The sequence below is a fragment of the Octodon degus genome, unplaced genomic scaffold (genome assembly GCF_000260255.1).
Source record: "Octodon degus isolate 3935 unplaced genomic scaffold, OctDeg1.0 scaffold00018, whole genome shotgun sequence".
Classification (NCBI taxonomy): domain Eukaryota; kingdom Metazoa; phylum Chordata; class Mammalia; order Rodentia; family Octodontidae; genus Octodon; species Octodon degus.
This window is the reverse complement of record NW_004524594.1, coordinates 100253-119311: the sequence shown is the minus strand read 5'-3', so window position 1 is coordinate 119311 and position 19059 is coordinate 100253. Positions and strand designations below refer to the sequence as shown.

Below are 19059 nucleotides of genomic sequence, written 5' to 3'. Positions count from 1 at the left end.
AAAATGTTAGTTTTTAAAAATAGAATTTGAAACTTTCTGCAAACCATAGTTTATTTTGCAAAGTTTTACTCTAGAGAGAAAATATTCCATAGGGATTTGTTTTCTTGATTATTGTGTGGGCTTTAATTATACATAGCTCCAACAATCTCCTTACTTAATCAGAAACTTAGGGTGAGTGTGGAGGCTTTTCCCACCCAAATATGATCTTAGACTCTCTGGATTTGCTATTCTCACAGCTTTTACTCAAGTGTCGTAAATCTATATGTGAACACTGATATGGAGCTTACAAATTTCCCATGTGTGTGAGTGTGCTACCACGTTTTCTGAAGATTCCTAAAACCATTGGTGACTTGTCTTGGGAATAAATACTGTGCTTGAGCTTTGGTGGTCACCACCACATGGTGTCAGCAGAAGACAGAATAATATGGCTGAAAGGGCCCTGTTGATTGATTTAGTACCTTAAGAAATAATTAGAGTGTGGTTTTGGGAAACCACATAAGGCCTCCCAACATCTGTTGTCTTATCTGTTAGAAGCAGAAGTTAGAACAACTTTTAATTATTTTCAGCATCGTTGTCAGGGTGGCTCAGTTGACTGTGACCTACACTTTGTTCATGGGGGCTGATGGTGAGGAACCAATGGGGCGGCGAGAGCACCCAGGACACCTTCACTGCAGAAAGACCGCGGTCCACAGGGAAGAATCCAGTGCTGCTTCTCATCCCAGAGTTTGCAAACCAGAACCTTGGCTTGAGTGATGGTCTTTTCTAGCAAAGTGGTGGACTTCCATCTAAGTTGGAGATACTTGGGTGTGTTTGGAATCTGCCTGGTCCAGTTTCTTGTCTCAGGTTATAGCCAAATCACTCCAGCTCTTCTGACCTAAGGTGGGTGACAGGAAGCAAGGCCAGAGTTTCTAAGGATAGTGGACAATCTATTTTTCTTTCATAGGTAGAGAGTTCTTTTGCATAAGGTAGTTGATCTGGTGTGTGTGTGTGTGTGTGTGTATGTGTGTGTGTGTGTGTGTGTGTGTGTGTGTAGGATGAATTACATGGATCATTTTTATTGTGGAAAAATCAGTGCAGCACAGAATGTGATGATTTTTAAGTCCCTCACAGTATTTGAAATCTGTCAGGTAGCTCTTGGACATCAAGTAGGGGATTTGGCTGAGTTAGAATAATTCAAGGGTACCTTGGTTACCCCTAAGCAGTGGAGTGTTATGAAGAAAGATCAGTGTAGGAAACAGTGTCCTGATAGCTGCTCCAGGAGAGCTGGGCTGGGTGGCAGTGCACTAAGTTATAATGTAGGCATCAGTGCTACTGTTAACAGGAGAAGGCAGCAAGGCTGGAGAGAAAAGGGCACACAAGGGTCAGGGGTACAGGGCACATTAACAGGGCATGATGACTGAATGTGGACAGTTAAAGGAAGGCATGAGTCAGATACAATACCAAGACTGACAGTGTGTCTCCAGAGCTTGGTCCCACCATCCACTGCAACTGTGTCCTCAGCTCTCTCTGGGTCTGTGAGGGAGGTGAGTCTGAGGAGGCTCAGGGTCTCACTCTCTCCTCATACAGCCACTTGAGTTCCAAGGTACCAAGTGGCTTCTAATACTTCTGGGACCTGGAGCACACATAATTTCTCATCCTTGAAAGGTTCTACTATGATGATCTTGCCAATACTGCTTGTCTTGGCCATGAGATTCTTTCTAGGTTAGGAAAAAAATAGAAATTGGTTGAGTCAGGGACCTTTCTTGATCCCTCAAAACACAGATACCTGAATTTGAGTTTTAAACCACAGAGATCAGGGATCTCACACCAGATCATCTTGATCCCCAGCATGAATGTATTAGGGGAATCCCAGAAAAGTGGAAGACTAAAGGGTGCTGTACTAATCAATGGACTGACCACTGGTGTCCACGGCTGAATTGGCTTCCAGGAGGGGCCGCAGCTGGAGGTCTGTGCCTTTGCAGAGTGTGGCTTGCTGAAACTCTTCCCCTGGGCCACATGTCCTGGTGGCCAAGAAGAGAGCAGCTTTCCTCCCCCAGGTGCTCTGCCATGGTGCTGCTGCCCTGGAGCCGGTCAGCCATGGACTGGGATCTTTGAAGCCTCGGGACAAGCAAGCCACTCCCCCTTCCAGCTGTGAATGTGGGGTGTCTGGTTCCCCTGGTGGGTGAGCTGACTGGTGCTTTGCGTCTCTCCTGTGACAGAGGCTTCCTCTCTAGTGCTTTTCCCACTCTAGAATACTGATTTTTCACGTTCTTAGTTTTCAGCTTGGAGCTTCAGCTTGTGTTCTTACCTACGACTTCTGGAACACTGTGTTTCCACTTGTGCTGTCACCAACTTTTGTTTCCTGATTGGCTTTGCTTCTTGTTTGGGGTTAGTGTTTAGCTCTTCCAAAGTATAGTGATGAAAAATGTCATTATGAAGTTATAGGATCAGTAGAAATCAGTAGGTGTAGGTTTTATAGCAAGGAATCAAGTGTTTACATTTTTCCTTCCTTTTCTCTGATGAATCGTATGTGGCATAAACGTGAGCTGGGGCCCTTCATCTAGAGGCAATGAGCTTCACTTCCATGGCGCTGCTTGTCGCAGAAGGGAACTTGAGCTGTATCTCTGCTGTGCGAGCTGATGGATGTTTAGATGTGGAAGAGGTTCAGAGCATGCTTGTTCCAGGGAAGTAAGCTGGAGAGAATTCCCAGTGCTGTGACCAAATCCTTTTCTTGCTTGCTATTTTCATTTTTGTGAGTGTGTGTCTGTAGTACACCATTTTTCTTTTCCTGCTGGGGACTTGGATCTGTCATAAAACATCACAGTTCTTTTTTGTGCCTCCACTTTCCTCCTTCCCTCTTACACCGTTTTCTGCTGCCACCAGTCTGGTACAACAGCAAGCAGGTGGCCACCGTCCAGGCTTTCCAAGGACCAGTGTTGAGAGCTCAGGATGTCTCGGGTTGGAGTGTGAAAAGGTGTGGAAGTAATGGTGGAACGGTGGAGAGGACTGAGTCAGTGCAGTGTCCACGAGTGTGAGAACCTCTATCATAGAAACACGTATGTCGAAGATAGAAGACTAGTGAAGACAACTGAAGATGTAACATATAAGACTCAGTTTTGGCCTGAGTTCCTCCAGGCTGGTGGAACTGTGGCAGTGTGATGTCACAGTGGACCTTGGGAAGGGGACAACCCTTTTGACGTGTGGTTGGATCCTGCTGAATTCACCTGTTGGATCATTAACGGTGTCTGAAGGGGAGGCCTTTGGGAGGTAGTTCTCTTCTGGGTGGAAACCATGTCTGTTCCTGGAGACATAGTTGCAGGAAATGGGGAGCAGAGAACTGGAAATGCATTAAGGGGACTTACAGATAGAAAGAACTATGAAAATGCAATGAAGATAGAACAAATACAGGTCAGTAACCTGAGTGCTTCCTGATAGAGTAGTTTTTGGCAAACTGAAACAATCCTGTATAATATCAGAAAAACTAGTTGTGGGTCTCAAATTTACTTCTTAAGAGGATTTAGATAGATAACCACTTTTTATGAGTCTCCATTTACTAATAATGAACTCAAATATATTTAGATAATGCAAAGTATTAGATTGTTAATATTCAGTGCTGAAAGTGTCCACACTGGCTGAATGGTTGAGTGCCAGCTGGTACCCTCTGAATGCTAAAAATAAGATAAATTAGTGGCATAATCATGGTTGTTTAGAGAAGGAAGATGGCGGATCTGGACGAGCAGCTGTCCGATGAAGAGAAGGTACGGATAGCAGCAAAATTCATCATTCATGCTCCTCCTGGAGAGTTTAATGAGGTTTTTAATGATGTTAGGTTGCTGCTGAATAATGATAATCTCCTCAGGGAGGGAGCAGCCCATGCATTTGCACAGTATAACTTGGATCAGTTTACTCCAGTGAAGATTGAAGGTTATGAAGATCAGGTACTGATAACAGAACACAGTGATTTGGGAAATGGAAAGTTTTTGGATTCGAAAAACAGAATCTGTTTCAAATTTGATCACTTAAGAAAGGAAGCAACTGATCTGAGGCCCTACGAAGCAGAAAATGCGATTGAGTTATGGAGAGCTTCTGTAGAAACGGCGCTGCGAGCGTATGTAAAAGAGCATTACCCGAATGGGGTTTGCACTGTGTATGGTAAAAAAATAGATGGACAGCAAACCATTATTGCATGCATAGAAAGCCACCAGTTCCAAGCAAAAAATTTTTGGAATGGTCGTTGGAGGTCAGAGTGGAAGTTTACAATCACACCTTCAACCACCCAGGTGGTTGGCATCTTGAAAATTCAGGTTCATTATTATGAAGACGGCAATGTTCAGCTAGTGAGTCATAAAGATATCTAAGATTCCCTCACAGTGTCTAATGAAGTACAAACAGCAAAAGAATTTATAAAGATTGTAGAAGCTGCAGAAAATGAATACCAGACTGCCATCAGTGAGAATTATCAGACAATGTCCGACACTACTTTCAAAGCCTTACGTCGACAGTTGCCAGTTACACGCACTAAGATTGATTGGAAGAAGATCCTTAGCTACAAGATTGGCAAAGAAATGCAGAATGCATAAGATGAACATTGCATGTCCGGATCATTTTAGTAATCTTTGCGTTCAAAAAAATTATTGCAAAAGTGTTCAGAACTGTCAAGCTGCCCAGTCAGACGGGCTATTGCCATGTAAAATCAGTGTAATTAGTTTATTTAGAGCACAAAGCTTAGCTAATCAACCATTCTTTACTTTTGTTTGAAGAAGATTGAAAAAAATGAATAGTTTAAATGTCTTACTTTCTGTTATTTTTTTCTTTGTTACAATGAAGAGCTGATTCCTCTAGTTTATGGTTAAAATGTTTGAAGTATTACAAAAATATTTTACTTAGTATAACCCTAAAATTGTTGTCTCTCAGCTTATGAAATGGGTAACTTTTGATATTAGCCCAGTTCTTTTTAAAGGGGTCAATAATAGACATTCTAGTTTAAGGTGGTTGATGGACTTAGCCATATATGCTGCTAAAGAAATTGTCTACCTTTTTCCCCCTCACCTCTTCCACTTATGTAAGATTGAGATTAGAAAACATTTTCTATATCAGTCGTGTTTAAACCTTTCAGTAAGGTTATATAGCTAGCTTAATGTTGAACTAAGTTTTTTTTTAAACAAGGTCAAGGTCTGTTTTGAGATTCTGAAATTAAATGAAAGTACTTATCGCATAAATGCATTTAATGCTTTTTCTTGTGACAGTTACACAAATTAGCTTGAATTCCATATGTTCCTGAGTTATTTTTATCATAAAGTCACAAATATAGTATAACAAGGCAAATTGTAATATGTGTAATCTTGAACTCATGACCATGTCTCAGTTTATTTTTTTCCTTGGATTGATATGTACTAAAAATCAGTGTGACATTAAAATGTGAACTTTCCTATTTAAAAAAAAATCATGCTTGTTTATTGCAGGCCTTTTACCACCAAATATCCAGCTGAATCCATGGCACATAATGTGACCGAGTTCATTTTCACCAGGCTCTTCCAAGGTGCAGAGGTGCAGAGAGCGTGCTTCGTGCTCTTCTTTCCTGTGTACCTGGCCACGCTGGTGGGCAACGGCCTCATCATCCTGCCAGTCAGTGCGAGTGACAGCCTGTGCTCCCCCATGCACTTTTTCCTGGGCTACCTGTCCCTGGTGGAGATCTGCTACTCTTCTACTGTGGTCCCTAAACTTCTCACTGATCTTGTCAAGATTACAACCATCTCCCTGGAGGGCTGTCTGACTCAGATCTTTTTCCTCACTTCTTTGCAATTGTTGAGATCCTCCTGCTAGTGGTGATGGCCTATGACTGCTATGTGACCATCTGCAGGCCTCTTCATTATATGATCACTATGAGTCACCCACTATGTCACATGCTGGTGGCTGGCTCCTGGCTTGGGGGCTTTTTTTTCATTCCATAATTCAGATTCTCATCACCATCCCTTTGCCCTTCTGTGGTCCCAATGTGATTGACCACTACTTCTGTGACCTCCATCCCTTATTCAAGCTGGCCTGCACTGACACCAGTGTGGAGGGGGTTGTTATGCTGGTGAACAGTGGATTATTCTCCATCTTCTCCCTCACCATCTTGCTGTGCTCCTATGTCATCATCCTGGTCAGCTTGAGGAACCATTCTGCAGAGGGCAGGCACAAAGCCCTGTCCACCTGTGCCTCTCACATCGCCGTAGTCCTCTTGTTTTTTGGACCTGCCACCTTCCTCTATGTGTGTCCCTCCTCCACCTACACCGAGGACAAGCTGGTGGCTATGTTTTTCACAGTCTTTACTCCCATGTTGAACCCCATCATCTACACACTCAGAAACATGGAGGTGAAAATTGCCATGAGGAGACTTTGGGCAGAAAGGAGAACTCAGAGGTGGAAAAATGAGGAGAAATGTGTGTTGGTTTATTGTTTGTTTTGAAAATAGATTTGATTTCGGTGGGAGGGTCAACAACTTTAGAGCCAGTATAAGTGCTTTATGTGTTTCTACTCAGTACCTAAGTTCTCCACGTGTCCTGGTGCAGTGTTCAACATGAGTTAGATGTTTTCTCTGGGTCTTGTAGAGCTTAAGCCAGTTGTTTCATGGGCTTGTGTCATGTGAAGCATAAACCGTGTTAAATTCAAGGAACAGTTTGAATCCTTCATTTTATTTTTTCAAGAACAGAGTCATCCACTTATTTTTATTGATTATGTAGCTATGCAGGCATGGGAAGATGGAAGTCCCTGTGGGGTTTTCTTGAACCTGTCCCCAATCTGGAACATACCTTATTCCATCCCTGAAGAGCTGCAGCTGCTGTGGGGCCAACACTGGCAGGTTTCTAAAACATCCTTGGTAGAAAAATAGATGTGTGTGACAGCAACGTCCTGGGTGCAGGGTAAGTGTGGTGATCCCTCTGAAGGCTCAGACACTCCTTTTTTTAATTTTAAAGTTACCAGCTCTTCTTTGTTTTGTTCATTCCCTTCCTCCTTGTGTAGGGGATTACATATTCACTGGGCACAGAGTTATATGTGATATGTAATGATTCAACAATTGTCATTGGCATTCTGTCAGCTCTCACAGTTATCATTTCTTTTGGTGTGGAGCATTCACAACATTTTGAGCTATTATACAATGTTCGTTAATTCTTGTCGTGCATAGTTACCCTGCCAGCGCTTAGAATATTTCTCTGTCCATTTGCAGCACTGTGTAAGAATATTTTGATAAATGCCTTATTAGCTAAAATTCTTTCCTTCCTGCCATCTTTCTTCCTCATTCCTTGCTTCCTCCCATTCTTCCATACTTTTACTTCTTTCTGTTCTTCTTCCCTCTTTGTTCACCCTCTTATCATAATGACAGCTGATTTTACACCAAAACCAGAAGCAATCCCTTGGGTGACTTTCTGTTCCAGGGTACAGCTTATGTCATCAAAAATTAGCTCTGGGCACCTTTCAGTTATTTATGCCCCTTGACATCTTGCACCTTGGTCACTTGACCATGCTCACCCCAAGAGTCTCCAGAGCCATTTCTCTCTGGCTGGTTGCCACAAGGGAGTCTTTGAGTCTTCTCTCAGTGTTCAGCACTCACAGTGAACATCACAGTGAGACAGAGTCTCTCAGTAGTGAATTATCAAGTTCAGTATTTTCTAGGACAAGGCAATCATTTTCACAGTGACGCAGGCATAAAATGTTATAGAATGCAGCAAGTGCTTCTTGAGCTAATGTGGAGGATAAAGACCGTTGCTGTGATCCACCAGTTTGCACTCCGTATCTTTGTCCCTCATCTTCTGGTGGCCAGACCCAGCTAATTCTTTTCCATCTCTGTATTTCTTGGCACAGTGAAATGAGGCTGTCACTGTCTGTTGTTTCACCTCTTAGACTCCGCAGGTCACTCCAGTCTCTCACTTCCCTCTGAACAACATAGAGATCATTATAACATTATCTCCTCTGACCTCTGGAACGACCCAGAAGGTCAGTGAGCTTGCACTGTATTGGCCCACTGTTTCCTGTAGATCGAGTGAGGTCTTGCCACCAGCTTTGCTAGCAGAGACCAGGAGCACCTGGGTAGGGCAGAAAGCTCAGGGATTTCCCCTGTCCTCTGTGGCTTCTGAGAGACCTTGTGGGTGAACTGTGGCTGTAGGAAGAGCAGGAAATCTTCTGCATTTCCCTTCATGTTCTTGATAGCTGCGTGCCAGCATGGCCACTCTTAGCCCCCTAGAAAGGCTGCTTTTCCTATTGGGGCAATGTTGCCTCTTTTCCACATGGCTAAATCCCATATGTTTTTAAGAGCCAGATTCATATCTTAAAAAGGTTTCTGTCGCCTCCCTCATGCTTAGGTAGAATTGCATGTCCTGTCCTTGGTAATCTTGCATTCACATGGTATCCTTAGCCTATTCTTTTCCTTCTTCCTATCTCACATGTTCTCTTCTCCCTGTTCTCCAAGGCAGGACAGCTCATCATCCCTGCTTTGTAGTTCTATGTGTTGTGCACACGGCTGATTTTTCCTACTTGCCCAGGAGACAACCCTTAAGCTCTATGCCCAATCCTTGCTGTGCCAACTCCCACAGGTTTTCTGAACATCTCTTTCGTGGAACTTAAAGAGGTCAGGATTTGAGAATCCTTAGTTTGTTCCCATGCTAACCAGCCACAGCACAAGATCAAGTTACCTAATTCATCTTGTCTTTGCCTACAGTGAACAAGACTACCACCAGCAGGAACATCACAGCATTATTCTGAATATTAAGTCAGATAAATACTTAAAATGTTTAAGAATCTTTAGGACTGCTGAGAATCGGCCTTGCCTCCACCCATGAGCTTTCACACATGTGAAAACAGTGCAGTCTCTTTGGGGTGTCCTTGGAGTCGACCTTCTCTGTTGCTTTGAAATAAAATTGCACCTAGCGCATCATGAATATTCAGTTAATACCTTTAAAACAGATGTTTATGATACAGCTGCCCCTTTGCATTTTATGTTCTATTAATTTACATTTTTAAACATTGCTCTGAAATTAAACACCATGGTGGCACCCTTTCATCCCTGGATACTTTGCTGGCACTAAAACAGGCTGGGACATTAGTGTTCAGGCTGTGATGGGATTCCCTGCTCTGGGGCAAGTTTGGTTTCCAGCCTGAGAACCTGAGAGCCTGAGAGCCAGGGACAGAACATTGTCTTTGAAGTCTGAGTAGCTGGGAGTTGCGAGGCTGAGCTGGCCTGCTCCCTCTGTGTGGTCCAAGCTCTCAGGCCTCCCTCAGCTGCTGAACGAGAAGTCATGATGGCCTACGGACAGCTACACACTCTTTTTCTCATCTACTTAGCAAAAAACATAGAAATGAAGGGAAGCATTTCCTCCCATTGTGTCAAGGAACAGTGACTATTAGGAAAATTTAAAATAGCGTGCTCTGAAGTTGTTGACTTGAGCCTTTTATAGCTCAGAATATTGATATGGCTGTACTTTTTGTACCTCGTGGTTATACTTCTCTGCTGGATGGTTAAGACCAAGTTAATTATTGTAACTGTCCTACTAACCTGTTTTGAAACTGTTTCATTGTTATTTTTCTTTTTTCTCATTAAAATGAATAAAAAATTAAAAAATAAAATAGCATTCTCATTTCAAACTTTATATTTTGATTCAATTATGTCCTCAGCATCAGAAAGTGTGTACTTGTCACTCAGGCTTTGATTCTGTCATATTTTCAAACATCTAAAACAAAGAAAAATTGCTAGTACACAGTCAGCCACTCTGTCCGTACAATTTTGTATTCTTCCCCAGTAATTATTTATTCCCCTTAAGTACAAGGTGGATGGGGTATAACTGAGAAATGAGCAGGCGAATGAGGTGGACTCAGGATGAAGAGGCAGAGAGGCCACAGGGATGGTGGGACACACACACACACACACACACACACACACACACACGTGTCCCCTTGGTCCAGGGTCAGAGGGACACTGAGCACCTGCTCTATACTACAGGGAGCCCAGGGTGTCACTGCATTGCATTGAACTCAGTTTACATTTAAATAACAATGCGTGGTCAGTAGAGGCCTCGGGGCTCTTGCAGGCTCTGGCCTTCTTTCCTGTTGCTGAGGGCAAGAAAAGGGAAATGGGAAGGGAAAAGGCCACTTTGGCTCTTAGATTTTCTCAATCTGCTAAACAATGCTACTGCTTTCATCTTTTTTATTTTTATTTTTTAATTTTATTGAGAAATTTCAGTGAGACAGTTTCAATACAGGTTAGTAGGACAGTTACGATAATTAATATATTGCATATTGTTGCCTTCATAGTAGTTATTCATGGTATAAGATGCAGACGTGATATCCTGCTTTCATCTTATATGAAAGAGAATTAGTACAGAGGCACTCTTCTAGAAAGGGAAACTGGAATTCATAGTCTTTTTTTTTTTGCATTTTTAGAGAAGAGTCTGCAGGGTGTTCAGGGTCTCACTACTAGACCGACTCTAGTGATCCGCCTGTTACAGGCAGGCGCCACCACGCCCAGTGTCATTCGCCATGTCATCATGCCTCGGGGGCGGGGCCGGCACTGCAGGCCCATGGATTGAGCCCCTGGCCCCTGTGCCTGCTTGCAGGTGCTTTAATCTGCTGAACTCTTTGGCCGGCCCTGGAATTCAGTCTTTCTATCTGTGGGGTGCTGTGTTTAGTTAAAAATCAGGCTTTTGCTCTTTCTAAAGTTTGGTAGGAGAACATACAAGGATTGCCAAGCAGCAGCATCAGGTTCATTGCGTAATTTCTCATAACGTTTTCACAACATGATTTATTATTGCTTGGTACCATCAGAATTATAATTGTAGCAAAACTTCCTTAATCACCCGTTTCAGTGCTTTGAGGTTCATTTCATGATTTATTGGACGTATGCTATGGGCCAGACTTTGTTCCCAGGGCTAGGTCATAGTGGCACACGAGAAAAATACAGTTTGACGGAGCTTCTGTGTTGGGCAAAAATTTAGTTTTCTGGGGTTACTGTAGTGAGGTCAGTGTTGTTAGCACAGGCTTTTCTTTGTTCTTTTTTTGTATTTAGGAAAGGGCGCACAAGGTCTCAGGGCACAGACTGACTCATAGTATCCTTCTGTTTACAGCCTCCCAAGTGCTGGGATTGCAGGTGCATGCCACCACGCCAAATCTCAATCACCACCCAATCTCAATCACCATCTCATCGTGCCTTGGGGGCGGGGTCAGCGCGGCAGGTCCGGAGCTCGAACTCCAGGCCCCTACGTCTGCCTAAGCAGGCGTTTTAATTCGCTGGACTATTTGGCTTGCCCAGCATAGGCTTTTCTGATGATGGAATTGTTCTTCAATCTGCACAAATACATGTGGCCACAGCCATGTGATCTCTTAGCGTTTGAAATATGTGTACGGGTTATTGAAGAAAAGTTCTTACTTTGCTGAAGTTTAATTAACTTATGTTGAATTTAACCACTTATTGCTACCTAGTGCCAAACTAGGCAGCACAAGTCTACGCCGCTTGCAGGGTTTGCTTCTTTGGCCTCAGAGCTGTCACTCAAAATCGGGAAAAAGATCCCGCTGTTCCAGTGCCACCTGGGCTCTGTGGCTGAGGCCCCCAGGTCAGGCTGTCACTCACCAGCTCTTCTAACTCTCGCTCCCATGGACACACATTGAGCACCCCAAACTCTGATCAGAGGGGCTGGCGGCCTGAGGGCTGGTCTCCCACAGCATCCCTGGGCCAACCCAGCCCATGCTCACTCTCTCCCTTCAGCTCTTGCCACAGCAACCAAGCAAAGCTGGTTGAAGTTCCCCATGGTGGCTCCCAGCTTACAAGAACAGCCGTGTGGGCACTGGCGCAGCTCTTCATTCCATCCTGGCCTGTACATACCTTCTTTTTCCTCACTCATGCCCTCCCCTGCTTCCCGCCACCCCAGCCACCCCCTCCTTTTCGCTTCCTTTGCCTGCTCCTTCTCAGCGCTGCACCTTCAGGTCTTAGCCACCCTGGGCTGGGTTCTCAGTCAGGGCTCCGTCTCTCAAGTGTGTGAGGACATCCCGTGACCCCAGGATTTCCCTAACATCCCCGGAGTGTTACCCTCAGAGTTTTGGCTCCAGCCTGGGCCTTTTCTTTGAACATTCATCCCTGTACTCATCTCACTAGTCAAGGTTCCCACTAGGAAGTTCGCAGCGCAGCTTCACTTAACATATTGACCTCTTCCCATGCCCTGTCCTCTACATCTGCCGCCTCATCACCCATCTCAGCAACAGCGACTCTGGGCTCGCTGCTCCATTTAGTGCTCTGGAAGGGCCCTGCATTTCCCTCTTTCTCCACCACAATGCTGGTCGGTCCCTGAGGTGTGCTGTCAGGCTCTACAGGTCCTGACCGTTTCCTAGAACCTTCATTACGCTTCTCCTCCCCAGTCCTGATCATCTCTGGCCTGGACACTTGGCAGCTCTTCCTCAGCCCTGTGCACCCCACTGCCTCCCTTCTTCCCATGAGAGCAAGCAGAGGGCTTGGCATTCTTGGGACTTTCCTTTCCACTTCATATAAAGCACAGCTAGTATTTTCTGTCATTGCTAATCTGTTTATCTTTCTTCATAGGATTTACTACTCTGAGCTTCATGTCAAGTTTTATTTATGATTTTTTCTACCTTCATTATGCCCTGGAGGGATATGAAGGTTGTCACCTCTGACTCTATAGCTACTTTTCTCTAAATTGAAAACTTTTGAAGCACCTAAAGCTGCATTCCACATTTCAGGGCACTCAATACTATTTGTGGAATGAGGCTGTCATTGGACCAATATGTCTTCTGAGGAAATTCTCAAAATACCCCGTGAGCATGAGCATGCTCATCACTGAGGGAGAAAGAGGCACAGGGAGAGGAGGTGATTTTCTTTTTGAATTTCACACATAAATATATGAGTGTGTAATTTTAAAAAATTTGTATTTAGTGCAGGGTCTACAGGGTCTACTGGGTCTCACTGTACAGATCAGACTTGTAGTGATCCTCCCATTTTCAGCTTCCCAAGCCCTGGGATTATAGGCACGCACCACTACACCTAGTCTCAATTGCCATGTCAGCACACCCCGGGGATGGGGCTGGCACAGCAGGCCGGGGATCTCAGACCCCTGAGTCTGCCTAAGTAGTACTTTAATCTGCTGAGCTATTTGACCGGCCCTGAGTGTGCAAATTAGAAGGCACATGAAGATCATCCAGATTAATTAGCATTTTATATGAAAGTGGAAAGTTGTGAGCAGGCATGGGGGGTGTTGAGATGGGACTTGCTGGACAGTCAACTGCTAATACAGAACTAGTGACAGGTGTCCCATGCCTGTGTCCTGACCTCTGTTTTTCTTTTGTATTTTTTCTTGTATTTATTCTCTGTTGCCAAATGTAGGAAGAAACCTTGTTTATGTCCTATACTGAACTTTCTCCTTTTACTACCTCATTCCTAGGTTCTAAAGCCTTAGAGCTATTTCAACTAAATTAGTTGAAACAATCTGAGCCTTTTCTTACATCATACTTCCTTTGATCAGGTTCACACTAGAGGAAAGAAATTCAGTGGGGAGGTTGGTCCCTTGATTATAGTGTATGACTCAATTTATTTTAAAGCATTTGAGGATTTCAGCATTTCATCATAATTCTCAGCTTGGTAGATTGGTAGGCTTTCCACATCAAAACATGATCTTTGTATTTTTTGAGTTAGTTGCTATTTAATGGCTCATAATTTGTGTTACAAATCCAAGATTTAACACTACTATAGATTCACTGAAATTTTCCTTTTCCTATCATTGTAGAAATTACCAACTCTTTTCTATATGCTGTCAGAATCAGTGGTGGCTTGGGCTTGAGGAAAAATCAGTCTTGGATTCCAGTCATAACCATCGCCTCAGGAGGCAGACTAATGTTGGAAGAGCACTGACTTCTCAGCTACTAATGAGCCTGGGACATAGTTAGCATGCGGCTTCAGGAAGCCCAGTAACGTCTTTCAGCCTCTGCCAGCTCATCTGTTAGAAGCAGGAGTTAGATAATATCTTAGTTCTCTTCAGCTGGCCCACCAGAGTGGCTCAGCAGGGGGTGACCCACACTTCCTTCACTGGGCGCCTGCAGCAAGACACCCGCTGGGTGGTGACATTAGCCAAAGGCCCTTCCTCGCTGAGAGACAGGGGTCTGCAGGGAGGAATGTAGTGTTACCTCTCTTTCCACCCTGTGCAGGCCAGAACATCTCCTTGTGCAGTGGTCCACTTCTGCAGAGTGCTAATCTCAGGGTAAACTGGAGACCCATCCAGTGTGTTTGAAATTAATCTGGCACCGTGTTCTGGCATCCAGCGAGCTCACGCAGCTCTTCTGACCTGAGGTAGGTAATGTGACCGGAGGTCTAAAACAAGGTCTAAGCAGCCACAGGATGCTGTGCAAGTTGTTCGTATAGCCAGGAGGGTTCAGATTTAAAAAAGGTGGTTGCTTTTGTTAAATTTTTTTTGAAGTGCCAGTGATTTAAGGAGCTAAGATTTGTTCTGGTAAAATATACGTAGCATAAAGATTTAAAACCCTTTAGGCTTTTGAGATTCTGCAAGGCACAGTTTGGGAATCACCAGTTTGCACCTTGTTGCTGGAACAGACCTTCTGTTCCTTGTGTCTGAAGTCATGAGTGGCAGAAGCTCTCTTCTGGGTTTTGCTCCAGCCGCTGCGTGGGTCGTACCTTTATGCTCTCATGGAATCCCCACAGCGTCCTTGCTGTTGACGCCAGATGACTGTGTGCTGCCTGTGCTTTTCTGCACTGCTCGCCCTGAGTTTCCGTGGATGTAGGTGAGCAGCACTGTGTGCGTGTGTGCGTGTGCATGTGTATGTGTGCGTGTGCATGCGTGTGTGTGTGTGTGTGTGTGTGTGTGTTGGACGTATTTCTTACCTCTGTGAGAACAAGTGAGTGGGCACAGCAGAGAGAGGGACAGATGCAAAGGAGACAGAGCTGTCTGAAGAGGGAAGGGTAGTTTTGGAGGAGGAAGGCAGCCGGGAATTCAGTGTAGAAACAGGCCTGTGCACGATTCTCCTTTTCCCCCGAATGTCTCAGGCTGTTTCCAGCTGTTCGCTGTCATCTCTTTAATGAATGGAAAGTAGGTTGAGGTTGAGGTCAGACAAGTGCTCTGTGTTTGGGTTGTCAAGTAAGTGCACCTCCTAATTTTAGCAAAAGGTCACTTAATTCCTCTGCACTGATGTTCTATGTGTGCCCCTTGGACCTAGGAAATCTATGTTAAAGAATACATGAGGGTTGGTTTGGCTGTCCCTTGCCAAATTCTTACTCTGCTGCTGTGCAATCTTAGACAAGTTAATTCACTTCTTTGTGTTTCTTTTTTGTTATAGATAAAATGATTGATAATCATTTTATCCTTTTCATGGTCATATTGTAAAAACTGAATATATTAAAATATATAAATCACCTATAAATATATGGCAGAACCATTTTGGAAATGCTAGCTGTTACTTTCATCCAAAAATTTAATATGCTAAAGATGTAAAAATATTTATTAACATAATTTGCATACTGAGTAATACATTTTTCAGTACAAGAGAGACACTGTATGATTTTTTCCTCTTGTTCCAAAGATCAACCCAAGGGCCTTGCACACTTCACACAAACCCTCCATCCCTGAGCCACATCCAGAACCCAGAGGCTATAGGCAGATAAGCTGCAATCATAAAGCAAACAGTTAGTTACTGTGAAAGAAAGATGAGGGGCCAGGGAGATGGCTCAGTAGAATAAGTGCTTCTCTGGCGAGTGCAAGGGCCTGAGTTCAATCCCCGGTTCTGGGAAAAAAAAGGAAGAAAGATGAGATTACAGCACAGGAGCACAGAGCATGAGAGGGTTTTATCTCTGCAGTAGTGAGAATCTGCATGCAATCTAGAAAGAAGGAATGCTACTACCCTGAAGGAGTGATTAAGGACAGTTGTAGGGGTGTGACAGTAAGTCACAAAGATAGGTCACAGTCAGTGCAGGGATGAATGAGAACTCCATTTTTTTTGTTGTTAATTTTTATGTATTTGTTACATGGTCTCACTATGCAGCTCAGACTCAGCCATTCTCCTGTTTCAACCTCCCAGCACTGGGATTACAGGGGTGTGCCACTACACCAGCATGCCCGGTCTTGGTGGCCAGTGTACCTGGGGTAGGGCTGGCATAGCATGTGGTACCAGGAATCGAATTGTGATCTTTGTGCTTGCCAGGCAGGCACTCTGCTGAGTTATCTCCGCGGCCCTGAGAACTCCATCTTTAGCACACAAGGATCTATGAACAGTGGGGAACTGTTGGTAAGATTTAGGTGCAGCTGCACTGTGATACAGTTTGTATTTAAGGGAAATACCCAAAATGTTTCCATAGGCCAGAGAAGATCCTTTGAGGGGTGGCTAGTTGAGGCTGCCTCCATGGATACACAAGAGCTGAGCTGGGCTTGGAGGACAGTTGGGGTTAGAGGGAGGAGAGAGGGCATTTCTGTGAGGGGCTCAGCTGGGTGGTTCATAGAGGACAGGACTTTGACTTGAGCAGAACTGAGTTGAAAATTAGTTGATGGATTGTGGAGGTGGCTCAGACCAGGGACATATGAACAGTGAGTTGTATGACTTTGTGTTCTCCCTGGTTGTTCCAAGTGACAGCATGATCTGAGGAGGCAAGGGACAGGGACACAGGCTCTGTGCACAATGTGCAGGGGCAGATGGGGGTGCTGGAGACCAAGAGGTTGGTGTTGCTGTGCACTAACTTCAACTGCAGTGAATGGGAGAGTGAAGGGTCACGGGGAAGAGTGCAGGTGTGAGGGATGTGCAGATAAGCAGAAGGAAGGGAAAAGAAGGCACAGATTACAGCTGAGTTGGAGTGCGAAGGTCCTGCAGGCTGCAGGGTGACCGAGCAATTGTCTCGGCCCCACTGGGTTGTTCCACCACATCTTCATCACTAAGCTCCAGCAGCTGCATCCCTGACCTCTGTTCCAAGCTCTGATGCTGGATTTGGGAGCCGGGATGTGTTGACACTGAGGGGTTAGCACAGTTGGGTCCTTCCCCACTCAGCCTCTTCATCTCCCTGTGGTTGAGCTGCTCTTGCTGATTTTGGTTTAGCTGCTGCTTCGCTTAGAATGAAGGCCACACAGTGCTGAACTTAGCAGTGCTGCTGTCCTGGCCATGAGCTTCAGTGTAATTCTTCCTGCATCAGTCATTTTTGAGTCTTGTGGTGAGACAGCTTCTTCCTACTTCCATGAATGGCTGGCCATTTCTTTTCCTCTACTGGAGCCATTCTTTTGTCCCGTAGCAGTTTTCTTTGAAAACATGCAGTAGCTTTGACTAGAGTGTGGGTAGACAGAAAATTCCATCCCAGCTCTGAGGAATGTTTAATTTGTTTACCTTTTTCTCTGCTTGAGTCCAGTGGCCAGAGACATCATGTTGATGTGCTTGAGAAGTTTGATGTATCTCTTTCCAATATGAAAGCTGGGCTAATTCAGAAGAAAAGCACTTGACTTTGGTATAACATTGCCGTCATTACTGATAGAGATGATGACTTATCTTGGTTACTGATCTTTCTAAAACCCAGAATTAAACAATTGGACTCACCTCACAACATACCTCATCTCTACCCCACCAAGACAGAGGTGGCCCTGGGGCAGAGGAAAAGTCTTGCTTCCTACAGCCTTTCAGGTAAGAGCAGGAGGTGAATGGAGGGCCCTGCTGCGTGTGCCTGGTCTGTCCTTCAGGGTCTCTCCATCTGCACTGCGGGATGGGCTTCAGTTTTCTATTTCTGTTGCTCCAGTGGCCACAGGAAGGAGATGTGGAAGTGGGGAGGAAATGCCGTCTCCCTCAGCCTCCATCCCTGGGTACACTGATCAAAGTAGAAAAAGTTATTCTTCTTAATAAAGAGCTTTGATTTGTAGCATTTCCTGACTTTTGGCATGAGAATCCTCCCTCCTGGGCTGGTTTCAAGCTACCAACATGGCATCACTGAACATGGGCAAAGATGCACCGAAAGCTGGTGCATGCTGGCTGTTGTCAAGACATCGGTGACTGCAGCGTGGGTGTGCGTGCCCAGCAGGGCCTTGCATGTGTACTAGTAGCAGGGCATGGACACAGTTTCCCTGCTTGCAGCCAGAATGCTTGTTGTGATCTTTACTTCCTAACAGAATGATGCAGACTCAGACTGAAATTCCTAACCTTGTTCTCCTACCCTCACATAATCTCCAAAGATTACATTTTAATTATAGTTAAGAGTGGTATTCCCTGTGTTTAGAGGGTATGGTGTTTGATTATTCATGAAGCTTAATAAAACATATGTTGGCAATTTTACTTATTCTTTCGTGACTTGCCTATTTGAAAGCCTTGGTATTTTCTTGTGGGTTGAATGTTTCTTAGAGATTTAAGCAGTCAAATATTGGGTTATTAGACCTTTTCATGTATATATTTTAGTATTTTTACATTCTATCATTGGGGTAATGGTTTTGTGCATTTTTTGGTTATTGTTTCTGTTCTTAGTTTTTTGTGTAGTCAAATTCTAACACTTATGCCTAATGACTTTCCACCTCCCTATTTTATTATTTTCTTTTTTTAAAGTCATGTGTGCATCTTGTACTATGGATAACCACTAAGAAGATAACAATGCACAATGTATTAATTATTGAAATTATCCTATTAATCAGTTTTGAAACTGTCTCATTGCTATTTGTTTCTTAATAAAACTAATTAAAAAATAAAAAAAACTAAGAAACAAAAACAAAAACAAAAAACAAAAAAAGTGTATTTAGTACAGGGTCTACAGAGTCTCACTACTCAGATCAGACTTGTAGTGATCTTCCTGTTTTCAGCTTTGGGATTACTGGCATGCACCAGCATGCCCAGTCTCAACTGCTGTCTCAGCATGCTGGGGATGAGGGGCAACATGGCATGCTGAGCGATTGAACCCCCAGCACCTGTGTCTGCTTAAGCAGGCACTTTAACCAGCTGAGCTATCTGGTTGACTCTTCCACCTCCTTATTTTGATCACTAATTCTACTTCATGTTCTTTAGTGATTTTAATTTTCATTTGTAATTCTTGAATTTGGATGTATTGTGTTGGAAATGAAATTTTAAGTTTTTTTTGTCTAAATGATA

General features: G+C 44.1%; 1 protein-coding gene and 1 pseudogene across 1 annotated transcript; both read left to right on the top strand.

Annotated features, from left to right (window-relative positions):
• The first annotated feature begins 3695 nt into the window (after positions 1–3695).
• LOC101584222 (F-actin-capping protein subunit alpha-2-like) lies at positions 3696–4773 on the top strand. The gene is given in 1 exon segment (XM_012513829.2): positions 3696–4773. A coding segment is annotated over 1 exon segment (861 nt). The 5' UTR covers positions 3696–3698; the 3' UTR covers positions 4560–4773.
• Positions 4774–5472: 699 nt separating this feature from the next.
• On the top strand, positions 5473–6430 carry LOC101581095 (annotated as a pseudogene).
• The last annotated feature ends 12629 nt before the right edge of the window (positions 6431–19059 follow it).